The 21243-nt window shown below is 39.5% G+C and overlaps 1 protein-coding gene across 1 annotated transcript in view; it reads right to left on the reverse strand.

The window, feature by feature from the left end:
- CLASP1 (cytoplasmic linker associated protein 1) overlaps positions 1 to 21243 on the reverse strand; it is a 181951-nt gene that overhangs the window by 59280 nt on the left and 101428 nt on the right. The window contains exons 20-24 of the mRNA XM_054176222.1: positions 19772 to 19795; positions 12586 to 12693; positions 11074 to 11100; positions 9042 to 9209; positions 3751 to 3858 (exon numbers count right to left, since the gene is read on the reverse strand). Coding sequence (XP_054032197.1) covers positions 3751 to 3858; positions 9042 to 9209; positions 11074 to 11100; positions 12586 to 12693; positions 19772 to 19795 — 435 coding nt within the window. The remainder of the gene's footprint in view (positions 1 to 3750; positions 3859 to 9041; positions 9210 to 11073; positions 11101 to 12585; positions 12694 to 19771; positions 19796 to 21243) is intronic.

Below are 21243 nucleotides of genomic sequence, written 5' to 3' on the forward strand. Positions count from 1 at the left end.
AGAAAATGCCACAATCCAAAGGGGATGCGTGTGATCGCTACCAGTAAAGGTGTTTCATAGTGACTGGGAAATGACGCTGTATATGAATGCATAACAGGTACAGTGCAAGCCCCACAGCGACACCTCCGGCTGTGGCATCCCTTCGTTTCTCCCACGATCGTAAACACGATGCACGACAAAACTCATTTTTAACAGTCCCAAACCCAGTGCAGTTCAGCAAAAAAACCACCAGTGCACATCAGTCACGTTCCAGACCCACATATCTGGAAGACAGCCATCATGAGAACGTGAAGCACATAACTACAGAGCAGGATTTAGATGTGTCCGATCTAAACCCCAAAGTGAAGCCATGATGAATGGTTAGGAATTGTGCTTGCAGGTATTTTTCCACAACATTCTAGCCGACGCATAAATAAAAAACATTAACAAAGAAAATGAGTAACCACGTGAGTAGAAAGAGTCATACAGGGAGGTCAGCCAACCACTGCATGTAGGTCTTTGGGTTGGGGTTGTTTTTCCAAGTACACACACGTACACACATATTGTAGCTATCACTACTACTGAAAGGCTCTTGCTTTTAACAAAGCTTGCATTCATGTTTCCTGAATCTAAGCAGGTACATCCACAGATAATTGGAATGTGTACATCATACGCCTACTTAGAATCACACATGTATACAATTTGTTAACAGCAATGGAGCACACACATTAGCAGAAGCAAAATACAGCTCCCACTTCAATTTCCAGTTGTCAGCAGCACATCAATCATACAATGCCTTTGGAGAGGTTTTCAGTTCTTGGATTTAGCATAAAGCAAATGGAAAGCTGGACCAGCCACTTCCAAATTATAGAAATTGTTTTTGGTTTTTTTTCTAAAGATGTTTTCCCTGTGTCTAGCCATGCTGGGCTCATCTAGCTCAAAGCAACTGACCCAAGAAACTGATTGCTCATTGGAGCAATTCATCACCACAGACTCACTGAAGGCCTTGCTGCTTTGTTTTGTTACTAGCACTGTCAAGAAAACGAAAAAATAAAGTTTAATCATCCTCTTGTACGAACAGGCTTTGTCAATTATGTATATATGTGTGCAGTAGAACAACTGTAGGTCTCCTGTTTAAGGCAAAGCATTCATAAACAAACATTACTGTTATAAAATATAAATCAGCAAAGTGAGAAAAATCAAATTTCTTGTCCTAGATGCGAGAACTTGATTAAAAGCATACAGAATATGCAGTGGGGTCTTGAACTATGGCGAACACATGCATTTATTCAAGAGAACAATTCCACTGACACCATAACTAACTCATGAAAGATTTGCAGGATCAGTGCAGGATTATAGACTGAACCTCACAATTAAGATTCTAAGCTCACAATTGCATTCTCCCAAGCCATCCGCTGTGCCCTGTGGACGTCACTGCAAGATCAAGGCACAGGAAGAAATAGGAATTATAGGGGGGAAAAAATAAAAGTCATTACATTTCGGCAAGGAAGCCAAGCGTAGACTGACTCTTCACTGGTGTTTCCTAACTTAAGCAGCAAGACATGTAGTGCATAGACATGCATACCTGCACAGCAGCCCCAAAACAAAGCTGAGCAATTTGCAAGACCAGAATGTCAGTGTTGACACTGACCATAATACTGCTAAGTGCAAGAACCCTGTCATATTTACGTAGAGCTGTCTTAAGTAAAATTCACTAATATACACATCAATTTTGCAAAGCACCATGCACAGTAAGGTTGTATAATCTTAGCATTAATATAAGAAAAACTGGGTTCTGGAAATACTGTAATAGAAGCATATTGGCTTGGCTTAAATTGACATACACACAAGTTTCTTTCAGATAAAGCAGACACCAGATAATGAAGTTCACAAACATGTTCCAGCTTAAAACATTTCAGTGAAAACACAAGAAAAAAGACAGTAAGCATTAAGTTGATAGTTCTTCATTACCTTGTTATTAACTCATTAATGTATTTCTAGAAATTTATTAATCTTCAGGTAAATCAGTATCATGAGCTAAAATAAAACTACCCTCTCCCCACAATAAAGTCTTTTACAAATAAACAGTGTAATAAACATCTGTAACTGAAATTGTATAGTCAGTACAAGTCAGGCTCAGTAGTGGTGGTGGTGTACAACACACACCAACAGCAATTCTCCTACGCTGCATTTATTTGTCAGAACAAGGGCTCATGACAGCATTTTCATTAATGTATATTCAATATAATAAAACACAGGACAATGACATAGAATACTGACAATTTAACCCTGAAATCCATCCTGCTTATACACTTGGGCTGGAGGAAAAAAAAAATCTTCATACAAAATTGAATCTGGGAAAATAATTGCAAAAATGAGCTACTGTTGCATGCCTACTATCCCTTTATAGCCCTGGTATCAAATCAGTTTCATTCAATGAATAAAGAGTTCATCTCTTTATCTTCAAGAGCCATGAACCAAGTTCTGAATGCAAAGTTGAACTCTTCCTATTTTTCACCAAAATTTGATACAGATAATGCAAACAGATTAATTTTAAATAATGATGTTTTAGAACCCAAAAGCCTCTTAATATTATCTTGAAGATTCCACTGTAGGCCACTGAAATCAATGAGATTTTTGCAGATGATTTCATATGAATACAACCAGCCTCTGCACTGGTAGCTAAATCAGTAATGACAACGTCTAAGTTTAAAAGGTTTAAGTAAAGTAGAGCATATTAATCAAGTATGAAAACCAAACTTTTGCCTATCTGCCTATGTTTTTCATAACCTTTTCTAACTACTGAACTAAAGTTGCAGAATTAAGCCCCAAGTACTATGTTCCACTTACTGTGTCATACACCTATTAATTGGTCACTGTGTGCGAAACAGATCGTGTAATATCATTCTTCAGCCTTGATGAAATTTATACCAGCTTATTTCTCACTTTTAAGACCACATGCATAGCTATGAAATTACTACATAAATGAAGTGTGTCTAGAGATCAACTACATTTCATGTCTGATGACAAACAACTCTCTGATACAAGTAATGTATTTGGTTGAATAGGTGATATGGTATTTGACAAGAAATGTTCAGCATTGAGCATAAACTCCTGTATGGGGCAAGTTCAATGAGATTTTCTATTTATACTGTACACTTCACCTGCACTTTAATGATGGTTCTTTAAAACCTCAACCTTTCCATCATTTTAGGCTGTTTGAAAAAGTTCCCTACAAAATGAGATATGCAGCTTGTTAGTTGATGGCTGAGAGGGTCATGTAACCCCCCCACCCCCCCCCCCAAAAAAAATATTTCTATATCTGTTGGAGGATTTAATATAGAAATGATACACTGGTACTACGCTTAGCTGTAAGAAAACCAGAACACGAATAATTAGTCACTCAACGACAGACTACAGTGCTACCGACTACTTCACTGTGACCTAGAAAATAAGGCTTGCTCTCCCATCAGTGCTGTAAAGTGAAGCACAGCAGCCCCACACAAGCTGATTTCATGAAGCTAAAAATTACAGAAGTGCAAACTAAACTATTTTCCTGCTAACGGTGAAACGCTGAGAACCAGAATTGAAACATGCAGAAGAAAACAGAAGGGAAACAGGGTTGAAAGTGGGGAGTGTGTCAGGAATCCAACAGAGGACAAGGAACAAGCTAATTCCACCTGGTAGGTGGGTCGTGAAAAGGCAATCAGAACAAAGGAAAAAGGGGAAAAAATAGTGATCCTTAAAGCTCCAATGCCTACATGTACTCACCAAGTGGAGGAAAGCCCCGAGCAGGGCTTGTATCTCGACTGCTCTCACGGCTGGTATCACGGCTGCACCCCTGACTCATGCTGGGTCGGGGGATACGACTGCTCCGTGCTAGCATGCAGCATGGAGAGTTTCAGAGAAGGTGAACAAGTTTAATGAGGACAGAAAGCTCAAAGTCAAGTCACATTTCTGTTAGTTACGGTAATTATTACATTAGTAATTATAATTTGCAGCAGGCTGCTCAGGCTCTTTAAAACCAATTACCTTACATGCTGAGCTGTGCTTGTCATGTGAAATTTCAGCAGGATTCAATGTCTGCTCTTTTTCTTAAGCAATCTAAATTTTGTTATTCAAGTAGAGCAGGAATCTTCAATCATTAAGGGGAGCTCTACTGTTACAAAACATGCAAAACAGATGAGACTGAAAGAAACCCTTACAGAATAATTTTTTTCCTTAATTAGAAGATAAACACTCTTCTAGAACACAGCAGCAGGTCAAAGCAGTCACAACACTAACATGCTATTTTTACACAGATTTGCCTTTCACAAGAATAGCTTAGCCACAAACAAATACCCTAAGGAAAAAAAAAGATGTATTGTACAGGCTGGCAGATTTCTGCAATGAAAGATACTGGAAAAAGACATTTAGAACCTGCATACCCAAAAGATGGGTTAAAAAGTGGTTTGAATTTTAGGACAGCAGCAGCTTCAAATCTAACTCCCGCTCCTCAAACACTTCTAAACCATAAGCGTTCTCAAGGGGAGCTTTAAACTATGTTCCTTGACAAAATCCTACATCAACAAGTGCTATGGCTATCAAGTGTTCAATTTCCCCACAGTCTAACAATAAGGCTCCTGTCTATTAGCTGTACCAAGGGACCTCATCATATGCATGCTCTTCATTTGGCCAAATGCAAAGTAGAAGATAGAACTAAGCTGCTTTTGTAAGTAAAAAAATCAATCCCATTGGCTTTAGCTGAAGTTTTGTCCAAGTAGGAAAAAAACAGAACTAGGCCCTTAGAAGGTTGCTTAGCACCAAGGATTTAACAACTTCTTATTATACAAAAGATTTTATTATTTAAAAAATTATCATTTTGGGTGCTTAAAACTGGATTGTTCCTTTGCAAATTCTGTGTCAGTTTGATATGAAAGATGTTTACAGGGAGTTATTAAATAAGCTTTATACTCAGTAAAGAATACAGTGTTTTCTTAGGTAAAAGAATAGCACCTAGCTGTCATGAATTTATCTTGAAGTTCATGTCCAACAAAAGATTCACTTTGCTGTCTTGAAAAGGCAGTAGCATGTTTTAAGTGCTCAGGACAAGCTTTTAAAGAATTTTCTCATGCACAGAGGAAAACCTAACCAGCCATCTTTGATGACAATGTAGCAGAGGCACATATGCCTAACAAACCTGCTTTATAGTAATACTTACAGTATCCTTACATTTATAAAACCAGTGCCATTTGCATGCTGCAGAGTATGTCTGTTCTTATAAATCTGTGTTGGCTTGTATACAGAATTTAAATGCCTAGATTTAAGATAATGAAATTCCCCTACGGTGCTTTTCTAGGCTTGTACACACTGGGTATATTAGTACTTTCAGAGAACAAAGTAGAAACTTTCTTATTTAGGCTTTAAAATTAATATACAGACTGCTGCCTGACTCTTGGGTTTGTTAATCCCTCCCAGTTTTGCAAAACCAGTTTGTTAAAACCCTCCCAGTTTTGCAAAACCAAGCTCATAGCTCTCACACGAATTAATGGCGCTGATGATTGCCCTTTGATGTCAGAAAATACAAGATTGACCAAGTTGATTAGATAATTATAATGTCTAAAACCTGAGTCAGCTAGATGGTCTTATATTAAATAAAACAGACTAAATGACATGAACTGGATGAAATTATGGTCCATGAGTAAAATAATCCCACCTCAGATATACACAGGAAAAAAGCTGACAGGTGAACTGCAAGTAAAAGTAACACTCTGAAGTCTTCCACAAATACTTGCTTGAAACTGAAGATTGCTTGAAAGCAAGCTTCTCATTCTTGGGTCTCATGCTTACATGTAAATAATGGCAGCCTTCACATCAGGTTTGCACAAGCATTCATTTCCCTTGTATTTTCTCAAGCACAGAAAATCTGTCAATCTTTTCTATAGCATAACCCTACTAAAACCAGCACAAGTTCTTTAGAGAGGGAGAGATGTGGATGATTAAATTAATGGATGCACAAAGTACATTCTCATCCCATAACAGCTAACAGCAGCAGCATGAAGAAATGCACTTTAACTGCATGAGAACAGAGTAGTAAGGACAATGCCACAGATGAAGCACAACACTGACTGCACAAACAGAGCATCCAAAACCAAACACTGAGTACTTTGTGACTAAAGGTCAAATAAAATATTTGTGTGTTACTGGATACAAGGGAAAAAAAAAAATAAAAAGAATGGATTAAAAAGAACTGAATGATGAGTCTGCTGTGGACTCCCAGGCACCTGCCTCACCACTTTTTACTGCTGTGCTGTGTAGGGAAAATTTGATATTATCTGCTCAGGGTACTATCTTAGGACATTGTCAGTAGTAAGGGCCAGGACTGCTGTCATTTAGACAAGTCTCTCATACTGTCACAGCCTGTCTTAGCACAAAAGGCAGAGAAGACAGACAGAAATCAGTTTCAGAGTTCCAAATCCCCTAGAATTGGAAAGAAACTAAAGTACATTAATAACAAAACTGATTTTAAGGAGCAGGCAGGACAAAAGCAGACAGCATGCCTGCAGACATCCCTGGACTGAGAGCCTAGAACAGGACAAGCAACTGTGCCACACAATCTGCTGAGCACCCAACAGAATTAACTTCAAGCAGAAAAGCCTCCAATCCATGGGACATCACCTTTTTTCAGATTATGTCCTTCAAGAGAGCCAGATTAATTTTGAGATGAAGTGGACTATACTCTCCTTTGCCCAGGAGGGTACCACCACTAGGAGATCTTCACTGAGCAGACAACAAGGCAAGCTTAAAACAGAGAATCACCACAAAGAGCCATATAGGTGATCCCACAGGAACTCAGCATGCCCAATGGACCTTGCTGTGCTGCCTCCTGAAAAATAATTTACGACTTTAAGGTATCCAGCATACAGAATGAACTTACTTCTTGGTCATCATGGGAATTTAAGTTAGCAGATAGATATTGATGCTAACCGGCATCCATATGCAGAGGCTCTATTAGTTTGCTACTGTCCTAGAAGGGCCTGAAAAACTCCAGTGAATGATTCCCGTATGAAGTTCAACAGCATGCAGGTACCTATACTGTGCTTAATCTTGCCACAAAGCATTGGTCCAGCTTCAGCTCCCAGTCACCCTTGCAAAAAGTACACACCAATGGATGAATTATGAAGAGAATCCAGGAATTAGCCATTTCTAACCACCTGATCTGCATGATGATTCAACACCTGCTGCACTGCAACATGACTACAGAATTAAGAGATGTTTCAGCCCAAGGGATAAGCATATATGGATCAAATAAATAATCCCACAAAGCCTCAAGTATTGCATATACATAGGATATCATCTCTGATCAAACACCTTCTTGAACTGGACTCTGAAAAAGTCCAGCAACATGTTCAGGATCAAGGTGAGTGGGAGTCTAATGAAATGAACAAACGAAAAAAAATGTCAAGCACAGATAGGGACTGAAGCAACACAATAAGCAAGCATAAAATACTGTTAGCTACTATGGTATCAGGTAAAAAATACAATGTAATAATGGTATAAAAGATCCAATAAAGAAACAGAATTTCTGCAACTGAGTAGTAAAGGCAACTAGTGTCAGGTTCCACAGTTCCCCTAACAGCCCAAAAGAACAGGCTGTGGCCATTAACCAGCTGTGGTGGTAAGAAATCACAATAGGTCTGTCAGAGCTCTCTCCCACTCCCAAAGAACAAGCATTGACTGTGCTCACAGGGAGAACATCAGAGCAATGAGAAATAAATTACACTTTCAAAAGAACTCAAGGCTCCCGTAATACACCTGAAAGCAGGCAACCCAAGAGTGAGGATTTTACACAAGGCAATTTTCCTTTAGATGCTTGAGACTGTTTCAAATGAGACCACATAACGTGACAATCAGCTTAAGCATGTGATGGTGCTATCCATCATTCTATGTTTCCTCTTAGAAAACAACGTTCTTCTGCAGCGCGTTAGCAGAACAAGTACCTCTAATATGTGGGAGACAATTTGCATTTTAAAAGCAATGAACAGAACAGCACAATGTATTCAATACAGAGACCATAAAACAGATCAGACATCAGAAGAACTTTGAATTTGGAAAAATAATCACATTGAGCATGCAACATTTTTTTATGAATCATAACAGCATATGCACGCAGGTGCTCTCGATTCATTTCAATATACTCGAAGAGTGAATATTTCTCTGTTAACATTCTAAACAGAAAAAGTAGCTTAAATGTAAAATACAGTTGCTAAGGGTATAGTTAAAAAATTAATTAACAACAGTAGGGCTAAAATATCAATAAATTTCAAACTACTAAGTAGATTCTTCAGACACAGCCAATATTTTAGCAACAGTATTTAACGTGCTCTTCCCCTACATATGCTTCAGACTTATGAAAAGATTTCCATTTAAAAAATGAAGGCAATATTTATTTGTTCAAACAGCACAAGAACTTATCACTTCAACTGAGATACACGAGTTCATATATAATGATGCTTACTTACCACACTGTAAAAAAAAAAAAGAGCCTGCTGATGAATTTGAAACTAAAAACTATTATAGAATATTTACATGATAGTCACTGAGACAAGACTACTGGAAGGAGAACAACTGAAGGCTAAAACATCATCTTAGAAAGTGGCTCCAAGATATTAAGGGTAAGAGAAGCAAACCATTTAAGCTGCAAAATCTCCAAAAGTAATCCAAGAAGGTGGTTTTTGCCCTTGATGCCAGCTGACTGTAAAGAGTGCTCAACTCATTTTAGGACTAAGCTGCTGATGTCAAATGCAGTATTTTTGCTCTGATGGTTATTCACGCCAACTGGTTTTTGCTGCCTGATCTAATAACATCACTCATGTTGAATTTCAAACAGAAGACATCTCATGACATCTTTAGGCTTACTTTGAAACTGTAGAAATCTGGAAAAGTTAAAATTACTCTCCTACAAACCACAAATCACATTAACTCAGGAAAATAGCCATAACACATGAACAGTTCCCTAGTCAACAGGAAAGTCTCTCCCTCCAGTACATTGGTTAGTATATCAATGCAGTCACTATTCTTACCTAGTCCTATTCTGTTGGGACTTGTCTCTCGACTGCATCCCTGGCTCCGAGGGATCTTGCTGCGCTTCTCTGAAGATGATGGCACCTGCTGGACTCTGGATGTTCCACCGCTCAGGCCACCATAGGCGCTTCCTAACAGCTTACCCGGAGAACTGGATCGGCTACCAGCTAGAAGAGAATAAGGTAAGAAAGAGATTAGCCCCCCCTGCAAGATTTCAAATGTTGTAACACAATAAGCTCTAAAAATTTGACTGTAATCACTTGAAACTGGAAGTGTTCCCCATGGACTTTTGAGGAAGACTGAAGAAAGCCCACAGACAATAAACATTGACATCAGCAACCCTGCCTATATATAGGAACCATGATGCCCAGCTGAGATCAAAACCAAAGCAGACACTGCAGTGTATGAATACCCCAGCTGACTTTAAGCAAGCTTGTGCCAGGAGCAGTCTTGCTGCAGCAGCATGGAATTCACAAGCTGCTTCATCTCCCTGAAGGAACATGAATTAGTCTATGTGAAAAGCTGAGCTGCAGTACACTGGCTTCTGGCACAGGTAACTGTTGCAAAGAAGCTCAGGCATCATCATGCCACCCTGCAGCACTAGTATTGCTTTCCTGCAATAATTTACTGAAGGAAAATTAAAAAAAACCTCCAACATCTCAACAGCAGCAGATCCACACAGTAAAAGATAACACAAATAAACCTGTCACATTTGTAGAGGCGCTGGCTTACTTCAGTCTGATTGGGTAAACATGACTTACTTGGTTTTCAGCTGGAGAACATTTTTAGCACACTAAGTATTTGGTCTGTTTTATTTTCTTTTGTCTGTTTGATTAGTCCATGGCAAATTGAATTCTCTTTTAAGCTGCATTGTTTGCAAGACTGTGGTGGTTTGGGGCTATGCCTTTAAAATTTAGTTACAGATTTTGAGTAGAAAAGTAGGAAAATAGAAATAAATCACTATTGGGCGTAAGAAGGAAAACAAAAGATTATTCTAAACAAATTCATAGGGTAAATATCTGGAATAAGAAGAGCTGTACCATAACAATTCTCCCTTTGCTCTTCTCTTGTATCTCAGCTCTTTTACTTTGCTCGGGAGAGAGAACCTGCGTGCTTTGGCTGACCTTGGCTAAGTCTGACCACTGCTTCTCTCTCCGTTCCTTTCTTCATTGGGACAGGGGAAGTGAGGGGGGCAGTGGAACGGCTTTCCCAGTCTCTTGACCAGGGCTTTGTGTTGTTTGCTAATTGTAGCAATCTGTAAATACTGTATATTTTGTACATATTCATTGCATTCCATTGTAGAGGGTAGTTTTTGCTTGTAAATACATCTCCATTTGCTTCTAACTGAGTTGGTCTGGCAAAGTTAATGTTGGGGGGGAAACTTCAACCCACCACACAAAACAGTCTACTAACCAAGATTTATTGACATATTTACATTCCAGCTGCAGAATATGCTTCTATCTGAAATAGTCTTTATGTCTAACTCAAAGAGCTGGTAATACCTTTTTTAAATATTTATTTTTTTTGGCTGTGTATCTTCATTTGGTAAGTTGTTCAAGATTAAGTAGCTTAAAGGTAATCATAAGGAACTGTGAGAGTAATAATAGATTCAACACACTATTTTGTGGTGCTGGCTGCACACACACACACCCACTCCCTCCCCCAAAAGTGAGAATATTTGTGAGAGATGCCAGTCTCTCACACAGTATCCACACCCTAAAAACCTGGGCTCCTCTCAGTTACACTGCTGCAATCGCACTGATGTCAGCAGGATTGCACTGAAGTAACTGTCAGAATTTAGGACCTGGGATTTAAGCTTCAGCAATGAGCCAGTTTCAATATGCAGAATGTACACTTACCATGTTTGGTTACTAAGAAAAAGCAAAATCACTTGCCATACACATTTGGAGTTATGACTATAAATAAATGCTTTTTAAGTCTCAGGAGAAAGTGAGTGAAGCTAAAAGCTTAGCAGTTAAAAAACGTGAAGGAAATAATGTAAGAAAACAAGAAAGGGAAAATGTTTCTTACCACCAGCAGGATTAGCTGATCTGGATCCTTGATTATGAGGGCAGACCAAAGGACAGGCAAAAAGTGGATTAAAAGACAGCAAGACAATACAGCGTTCAGCATGCGGTTTATGTTATACACAATACAGACAGATTTATTTACAAACAAGAAGCCTCTGCAGAACCCAGTGAGTTAACCTGCAGATGGGACTACATTTCCAAAGGCTGATCACCTGCTTAATTAAATGTCAACCAAGACACCAGTTCTGCTCTAAATTACACCCCAGCACAGTCTGCAAAATAACAACTGGATTATCCACTGCATGGGTATGGAGTATTTGCTCCATTTAATATTTGAATTAGTAAGTTATTTCAAGCAACATTTGGCTTAACAATAAAGATCATATATGGCTGGGCTAGGTTGGAAATAGGATTCAGCAAACCAGACCAAGGCAGCAGGTTTAGATATGACCACCCTGAAGCTTTTTGAGATACTCTATTAAAAAAAACCATCCTAAGTCCATGATGTTTGAAAGCTCTGGATATCCAACTATTCTTTAAATACTATTGAGACATGCCTCATCTGGTCTGATGATTTTTTACCCAACTAAGTTCAAGAAAAAAGGTCATCTCTGCTTCAAATAATTTTTAGCTTTAAAACTGAAGAAATCAATTTAGATCAGCATAACTAACTCCAAATTCCTTCATGACCTCAGGGTGAAGATTTCCATTTGGCCTTATCCCCTCTCTTCAGCTATAAACTGCTTCTCCATCCTCCCAGCATGACAGAGCAAAGCAATGAAAGAATGAACAGAAAAGGGCTTTTAAATAGGGGTACAAAGCAAGACAAGTTCTCAGAACAAACAGGTCTTTCCACACATCCCATCTCTTGTTACCTACAAGCTTAAAGGTCCTCAAAGCATAAGTGGCTTTCTCCCTCCAATTCCTTTAAAGTTTGAGTGACAAACTCTCCTTAGATACACATGACAAATATGCAGCAGCAACACCATATGTATAGCCCCCAGGGGAAAACCCAGCCTTGCCAGGAAGCCAGAGAGCACACATGTGTCATGTGAATCAAAGAGCAGAACCATTTCCCCCATACCTACACTAAAAAGGTAATGTCCTATATTAAATTGATGCCAAATCGCATTAACTTTACACAGCTCACATGTTACACGTACAGAAATACAGTCACATAAGCAGAAGCTTGGCAGGGCAAGAACCCAGGACAGCAGCCAGCTACAGATACAGAGGGTGTCTCAGTGGGACCCAGGGCAAATTATTCAGTACTACACATCACAGCAAATGAAGTTCTGCTGTACAACTAGTTAAAGGAAAAACAAAAGGCAGCAACTAAAGCAGTAAGATTTGGGGCCCTATTTGTCACCAACAGCACACACTGGTTGAGGGGGATCTGTTTTGTTACGTGTCCAAACGAGTGAGCCCAATCCTCAGCTGATGCTACTACAGTTCAAGAGAAATACATTAATAACTATTTGTCATGTTCCCCCAGAAATAAAACACTTCTTACGCTGGGACTGGGAAACTACTTTAGCCCGGCTGCGGCCTCGGGTATCAGCAGGCGTTGAGGTGATGCTTGTGGCACTGCCAGAGCTCTGTCTCCTTGTACGAATCCGACCTGGAGGAATGCAAAGACAATCAGTCAGACTGTTAACAGCTTTCTTCCAAAGGCAGCAGTGTCTAACACGCTGTTCTGTGCTTGCAGAGTTGCCGTACACACAATTAACCAGAATAAAGAAAGAATTTTACAGGGAGAGGCAACATCTTTTATTAGACTGGCTGAGACACAGGAGAGGGAGTGGAAACAAAAACTTGCTTTCTGCAATGCTATCAGCCAGTTTAATTAAAAAACATTACCTCTCTATAGCCTTTGCTTCTGTTCTACAGTAGCTTCTTTACAAAGGATCAACAAGTAAAATTTCAGTCTCCTAAATGCTGCTTCCTACATCAAATTATTACTTTCTGACAAGGCGATCGCCCTTTCAGAGACAGGTGTGACAGCTGCCCCCACAAATTCCATCCCTGGGATTTCCAGTTTGCAGCTTGGTGCTTTATATCCTGCTCTACACACGCAGGCTGGCATGCACTACTGGGACAGGCTGTTGATGCAGCCTGACTACCCTTTTATTTCAGTCTCATTGAATTTTCCCTGCTGTTTACAGATACCTCATATTTATCCTGAGATCAGTGTAACTTTACTTGTAATGGAGAGTCCCATTTAACACAATCAACACTGTGGAAAAATGATTGTGTCTCTCCTCTTTATTTAAGTGGAGAATAGCTAGACAGTCTCAGTGTGTTCTTGGTCCTTTTGCTGTCCTCTGCTTATGAAAGTCACGGAAATTTGAGCTAGAAAAGCTTACAAGGTCATCAGTTCATCCCCTTCCTGGGGCAGGGCTGATTCCTACAGAATGTTCTTTCCAGTGCTTAAGCTTCAATTATCTGTCTCTAGTTAATGGGAAAGAAATGATAATTAAGAGCAACACAAAGAAAGCCTCCATCAGTACTTTTCAACAACTCAGTTCTCAGCCAAATCTGAAGCTGTTTCTCAGGACTCACGCCAGCGACAGCCTGCATTCAGAGGATGACTTCAAGTTTCAGGCACAATAATAAAAGGGAAAAAACCCGAACACAACAAGTAAGAGAAGAGTCTAGACAACTGCACCCACTGGTTGTAGATACTCATCTCCTGCCCTTTGTCTCCTCCATAAGCATACAGAGAAATATGAACAGATATACACTTCCCATCCCCCCAAAATAAACAAAACCACTTCACAAGAGGTATACATGCAGGACAAGACAATGGTAAGCAGCCCAAGCTGAACAGATCAAGAGCTTTGTCCTCCTCTAAGCTCCCAAAATATTTATAATATGGTGTGAAAGTTTGTGACACACACACAATAATAAAGATGTTAATTTTGAAAAAGAAAGCCTAGATGTTTTTGCAGGGGGGGAAAAGCCTAGAAGAGAGCTGTATTTCAAGCCAGCACCTAGTTCTAAGATAGCTCGGTAGGGAATATACAGGTATCAACACTCCAACAATTGTTTGGACATGACACATAGAAGAAATCACTACTATGAAACTAGCAAAACATAAATGAACCACTTTTTACCTACTGGCTCAACTAAAGTTCTGAGAACGTCTACATGGATGCAATGGTCTGCTAAGCAAGTGAAAACAACGGGAGACAAAGAGTTGTGTCTTGCACAGGAGGAACAGGATCCACACATGATACTGGTTTTCTCATCCTTCTAAAAAGGCTGACAAGCATTTGAACTTCACTGGACTTGAGCTGTTTTTTTCATACAGGTAACTACACTTACTTGCAAGTAAAAATATCTCTAAATACCTGACTCAAAGCTTCTCTTCAAGAAAAAAGGTTAAGATTTTTCCTATCCAAGTAAAATTTTTAGCTCTAAACCAAAAAAAGTTACCAACTGAAAGTCAAAATTACTTTAGACAGATCTGTGTGAGACAGACAACCTGTGCAGAAATCTGGGATATTTCCTATGTTAACTTATCTTCACACAGATGCACTTTTAAATTACAGAATTGTAGAATCATTATGGTTGAAAAAGACCTCCTAAGATCACCAAGTCTAACCATCAGCCCAACACCACCATGTTCCCTTCATCATGTCCCCAGACTACCACATGTACACATTTTTTTTAACACCTCCAGGGATGGTGACTCCACCACCCCTCTGGGAAGCCTGTTTCAGTGCCCAACCACTCTTTTTGTACAGACATTTTTCCCAATATCCAATCTAAACTTCCCATGGAGGGAAGGACTGTCGCTTTTTACCTGGGAGAAGAGCCCAACAGTCACACCTCACTACAACCTCCATTCAGGTAGCTGTACAGAGCAAGAAGGTCTCCCTTCAGCCTCCTCCAGGCCTAACAACCCCAATTCCCTCAGCTACTCCTCATAAGACCTGTTCTCTAGACCCTACACCAGCTTCATTACCCTTACTCTGGACATGCTCCAGCAACTTTATGTCTTAACTGAATAAAGCATTTGAGGTGCAGACTCACTAGGGTCAAGTCTTGTGATTTGTCCTACAATAGTAGTGTAAGATGAATCAGTATTTGTCTGGATTGAAAATATCAATACTTTAATATATATCATACTGACTACAGCACGTATATCTAGAGTTCACCTATAGAATGCAAACACCTCTACTATATTCCCTTAAGAACTTCATCTGCAAATAACAGTCTGTATACATATCAAAGAGCTATTTGCATATAGGACTATTTGTGTGGCTTCCTCTCTATCACTCTACCCAAGGCAGAAAAACTAATTTCAAGCAGAAATGGAAATAACACATCAAATAAGCTATTCAGGCTTTTTTGTTGTTCTTAAACTGAAGCAAACACTTCCCCTCCCAAAATTTCTTTGCTTTCAAGTGGGTTTGTTTCCATATCTAGCTCAAACTGCAGATGTAGCAATTTGTATTTCATAACCATTATTTTTCTGTGGTTTTCAAAATAATTACAGCACAACTGCTGCACAATTACTGACAAGAGCAGAAGGGCAAAGGAACAGATAAAGACTGCCCCAATTAGTTTTCAAAAAAAGCCCTTGATCTAAATTTGACATGAGACACATTGCTCTTGGTACAGAAAGTATTTTGAAAGTTTCCACACAAATGCCTTCTGTTTTGAAACCATTTGTGAGGTTTGGTAGGAGGTTTTGGTTTGAGTTAAGATTACTGTTAGTTTTACAACAATCAATGGATTAGAATCAAACCTGAAATGTCTAGCATATGTTTAAACCTAAGAAGGTTGGTTTGGGGTTTATTGGTGGCTGGGTTTGGGTTTTGATGTTTTGGGTTTTTAAAAAGAAACAAAGGAAGGGAAATTCTATGATAATGTGTTTTGCATTATAAGAGGCTTCATCCAGCAGTGTTGTTCTGAGCTCCTCTGGGCGGACACTGTAGCATCTCCATCCTCAGTACTCAAAACAAGACACTGGCTTTGTGAAAATCAGCCTGTTTATTACTCTGAAGAAAATGGTTCTCAAACAGTCTTGAGGTGGTATGTAACAGCTCCACAACTCAGTTTAATCTGTTCCATGCTGTGTAATAATGATACCTATTAACCATGTAAGCTATATATGAAAGCACTGGTCTCTCCATGATAGCCCAAAGTAATGGTCTCTCCAAGGATCAAGTTAACACATTCAGGTTTCTGAGCACCTGATTCTTTCCTCACTCAGACAAAAACATTCCTGAAAGAGTCTCTAGGACCCCTTGCTAGGTGTGTCACTGCTAAATGACACATGGACATCTGAGAGACATGCACACACCAATTAAAAACATGCTTTGCATACAGATCTGTAAGCAACTTATCATGACAATGATTGGAATGGCTTCCATGCATATTTAGCATGTGTCCAACATTATACTAGTGAAAGACTTGACTATGCACCATAATATCCCCCAAGAAGCAAGTGACCCTTACTGGAAAACACAGGCATATGCTGTCCCTGGGTTTTACACCAGAACTCCCTCCAAAGCAGACAGTTGAGGGAAGAATAGCAACTCCATTTTGCCCTACACCAACAAGCAGTGGCAAATCAAGTCAGCACTTGCAACGGGATGGACCAAGAGAACACAGAAACCTACTACCTGACCATTTCCATTTTAAGATGCCACCTTCAGTCACATCTTTGAATCAAGATTTGCTTTTGAGGACAAGAGAGAACTTTAAGGCAGAGGAGAAAACAAATGGTGATTTCAAACTTGCATTACTACTAAAGCCTTTGGTAAGGCACTCAAGATGTCCAACTGAGCAGCATTATTTGAGCTTAAATTATATGAAAAATGTAATAAATCAGCTTTTATTTTCCTCCTTGTTAGCAATAAAAACTAGTAAAAATTGTGCCACTGACTCTGCAAACATCCAATCTGTTTTAAATTTGACAGTTTCAGGACAGATCAGCATTTATGCTTCCCTCTTTTGAGAAAAGCTCATCTGAAGAGCTTGTATTTGTGCTTACTTTGAAAAAGGCAGCCAAGACAACAGAAACACTCTAGACCATTATTCTGTACTGAAAGTTAGCATTTTGTACCTTTTTTTTTTTTAGTATTCCTTGAAAGGCTGTTTCATAATAAAACCAGCAGAAACCTAAGGTTTCCTTTTAATCAGGTATAACAAACATGGCACAACTACTACCTGCACAGCACTAGCTGTTAAGTCTCAATCAAAACTCTCTGCAAAAGTTCTTAATGACATTCAAGCGACAGCCATACATGAAGGGTCTGGGCAGACACAACCTAACTGTACGCCACATGAAGACACAGCCTCTCAGCATGGAAACAGCAGAAGACCTGCACAGATTTAGGTGGTACACAGACTCACACTACCTTTACATGAGGAAGTGTTTGTCAGCTGGGATGACATTGCTTAAAACCAAAGGACTGACACTCAGCTTTTAACTTGTGTTCTTGTCACTGGTATAACCCACACTGTTTTGCTCCCATTTTGAGATGTCTGGCTCAAGAACAAAACACTGAGGAGAACTAAGGGCAAAGCAGATGGAAACTGCCAAGTTCACACAATGCTGGCTCCTGGCTGAGGGGAAGGTGCAGAACTTTTATACTGTAGTTACAGAAAGCTGTGATGGGAACCAGACTGCAGATTTAATGTCAAGCTGAATCACACAAAACCCAGAGGGATTTGTTCTTAAACTACCTACTGGTGGCTTGCAAAAAATCCTCAGGGGCACAAGTGTGGATGAAATTTCTGCTTTATGTTCCAAGAGCTCTTCTACAGAAAGGAAGAGTTCCAAGAATTCTTCCACAGATTCTCCCAGAGCAGGAGAGTGTTTTTCTCTTCATCTGCCCCCACCCCTTTTATTTTGGCTTCAAGAATATGAAGCTTTGTCTTCCCTGTAGTTGCTGACAAACTCTTTAAGATCAGAGAGTTGGAACAAGACCTTTCTCAGCTCTCATCTGTAGGACACTGAATCCTGAACAAAGGCTGGTTTTCCCTCACCTGTCTCAAAGCAAAACAAAGATGAAGAGTTTCTAACAGTAATTAAACCCATCCTCCAAGTGCTCTGGCTGCAGTGTGACACATTATTGTAATTCTCTCTGATCCTCACTATCCCAAATAAGAGAATCTGCCAGCTAAAAGTGCTATTCAAGCTCTTCTTCTGAAAGTTTGTCTCACAATCTTTACCCCCAAGCAATTTGCTGGTTTCTATTACAGAATTTTACCAAATCCAATCTGCTTCCAATGTAGCTGAATTGAAAAAGAAAAAAAAAAAACCTCAAATAAAAACTCCACCTATTTACATTATGACAGTAAAATATTTAACAGTTCCAGAGAATGAATGCTGAAACAGGCCTCCACAAATATTACAGCCTAGGAGAGGATTTAGAACTGCACAGCATATAGAATAGAATAGGAATAGAATAGAATCAACCAGGTTGGAAAAGACCTTTGAGATCATCGAGTCCAACCTATCATCCAACACTATTTAATCAATTTACTATTCAATGTTTCAAAAATAGCACACCTCCCCCTCCCAAAAAAAAAATAGTTTGAGAACTGGGAAGAAAGGAAGAGTGGAAAAAAAGAATGGTCAACAATGAAAAAAGCTCAGTATTACAACGATTTGAAGCTTTCATTTAATTCAGTGTTGCTTTAGAAATGCAGGTGTTTAGGCAAACTTCCTTTCTTGGCACTGACAAAGCACAAAGACTTGCCCGTGACACAGAGCCAGTTCATCTCAACACAAAGTACCGGTTCTGAAAATGAGAGATCTTTCCCTCTAAATAATAAATCAATGCATCTGTAATTGTAAGGAGAAAAACACAAGCCACAATGGCACAGTGGCACTTCTGAGACCACCACATCCAAATACAAGCAGCCATCAAGAATATGAGCACAAGACAGTAATAGATCCCTTAAAGAGACTTGCTGAGGGCATGTGTGGGGTCGTCATTCTGTGTAGAAGACATTCCTGTTTTCAGCCCCTCTCTATCTCAGAAAAAGTGATTTCCCCATGATCTTTTTCTCTTGAGAAAGAACAAGCTCTGACAATGAGCCAGAGAAACAGACTGGGAGCCCTCCCAAACTAGCAGGCTCAGTGTTTTGGGGAAAAAAGCTCCCTTCCTTCAACAGTCTTACATGTGAGCCATCTCGCTCAGTTAACAACAAAGAGAGCTCAGGTTTCAAGAGGGTGACTAAATATTCCTTCCCTAGAGATCATTGTTTACTGCCCTCATTTTTCTGCCATGTGATCATCTCATTCAATTCTCTCGCCGCCCAGTCTCTTCCCAAAAAAGCATTTAGCAGTTGCAACCTGTGCTTTGGATGGAAAAACACAGCAAACCTTCACACATTGTGGAGTAAGAAAACGCAACCACTGTGGTTTGAGTTTTTGGGGGTGCTTTGTTCATTTTTTAATCCGTGCACAGGTCATCTTCAACCAGAACCAGTGCTTTAAATGCAGAAACCCATAAATGACTTTGTGATGAGAAGTCATAAAGGGTGACTAGCAGGAAGGAGCTCCAAGAGAAAGTGAAGAATATCCCATGGCATCAAAATGAGCAGGACAACCATGCAACACTTCATGCAGGTCACCAGTGAACATGGATGAGAACCAGGTAACACTTTGAAAACAGAGACCAGGTAGGGTGGTACGACTTTGGACACCTCAGTTACACAGAGAGACTGCTTACCCTCAGCTTTAGTGGTAGTACCATCTTTAGGCAAATTAAAAAAAAAAATAAGGAAAGGGTTAATAGGGAAAAGGAGTATCAGCAACGAAAGTGGGCACTATATAATAGCCATAGAAATATGTGAAGAAAATTAACACAAAGAAATGAAAAAAGTTTGACTACACAGCAAAACAAAGCTTGATTTATCTGAAAAACATGCTTGCAGGTTTCCCCTCCTGCAGCAACCAACCTTTGTGAAACTTCACGTTCGTTGTTTGCCTCACCATTTCTCTCATGGGAATGCACAGGTGACAAATGTCCTTACTAGCTCCCAAGGAAATCAGGCTCCTTCAGGAGCAGCCACATTTGCACTACTTAGAGTATATTTGCTGCTTTTCTCCTACAGGCCTTTTTAAGAGCAAGACTAAGACCATACTCAGTCTCCTGGCTTCAAGGACAAAGCCAACTTTAGCAGATACTTCTCCCCCTCTTCTGTTCTTCCTTGTGATGTTAAGATTGTTTGATAGTCGTTCTGCCACAGAAGCTAGTATGCAGCACGAATGAAAGACAGTTCCATCTGTAAGCTTGAAAGCACACTACCGTGTGATCAACTTCATAATCCACAGTGTGTTTTCACTGCAATGTATCTGTGTCTTGAATGAAGTATGAACAATTTAAATCAGAATAAGAAGTCCACTTCTGAACCAAATATGACCAACATATGTAAGCCAAGGTAAAATATTTCAGATATGAAAGAAACCTGCCTACAAAAGGAATCTATAGAACCATCCCTATAAACCAAGCATATTTATTCAGACTAAAGACCAAATGCCCTAACAGTAAGAAATAACCTCTCATCTGATTCAATGAAGACAATCTACACAGCTTAAATCAAGATCACTGATTTTTTTCTGCCTCTTGTAAAGGTAAATTGATGAAAAGCCTGTAATTAGATTAGTATTAAACCAACAGAATGAGAGGCTAGCTCAGATGATCAGCTCTGCCCCTAAGTGAGTTGAAGATCTGCAAATAAGTGTCAATCACCATCTTGCATTTCTTCCTCTACGCCTCCTTCAATGGCAGAAAGATGCAATGTAAACTTTGTTGTAAGAAGCCCTGAGGCACCTGAAAGTGATATATGATGCTTTGAGAGAATAAAAGTGACATAAGACTGTAATTCCAAGAGAGCCAGCATAAGGAACAGACACACATATCCTATGTGATGAAACCAGAAGGCTGACTCCCGTGCTCTTCACTTCTGCACCTTTCTGTTTTGTAAACCAAAGTGATCAAACTCAGCTAAGATGTACTATTCAATGCATAAAACAACCAATGGAAAACCAGTTTCAGGAATGCAGGGAAGGAAGAAGAGAAAGAAGAGAGAAAGGAAGGTATCAAAAGGGATTGAGCAGCAAGTATTTTCATCAACAACATCCCAGAATCGTAGTAAGATCTGCTCTTCCCCAGAAGAGTGAGATGAAGCCTATTACACC

This window comes from Dryobates pubescens, chromosome 2 (assembly GCF_014839835.1).
Source record: "Dryobates pubescens isolate bDryPub1 chromosome 2, bDryPub1.pri, whole genome shotgun sequence".
In the NCBI taxonomy this organism is placed as follows: domain Eukaryota; kingdom Metazoa; phylum Chordata; class Aves; order Piciformes; family Picidae; genus Dryobates; species Dryobates pubescens.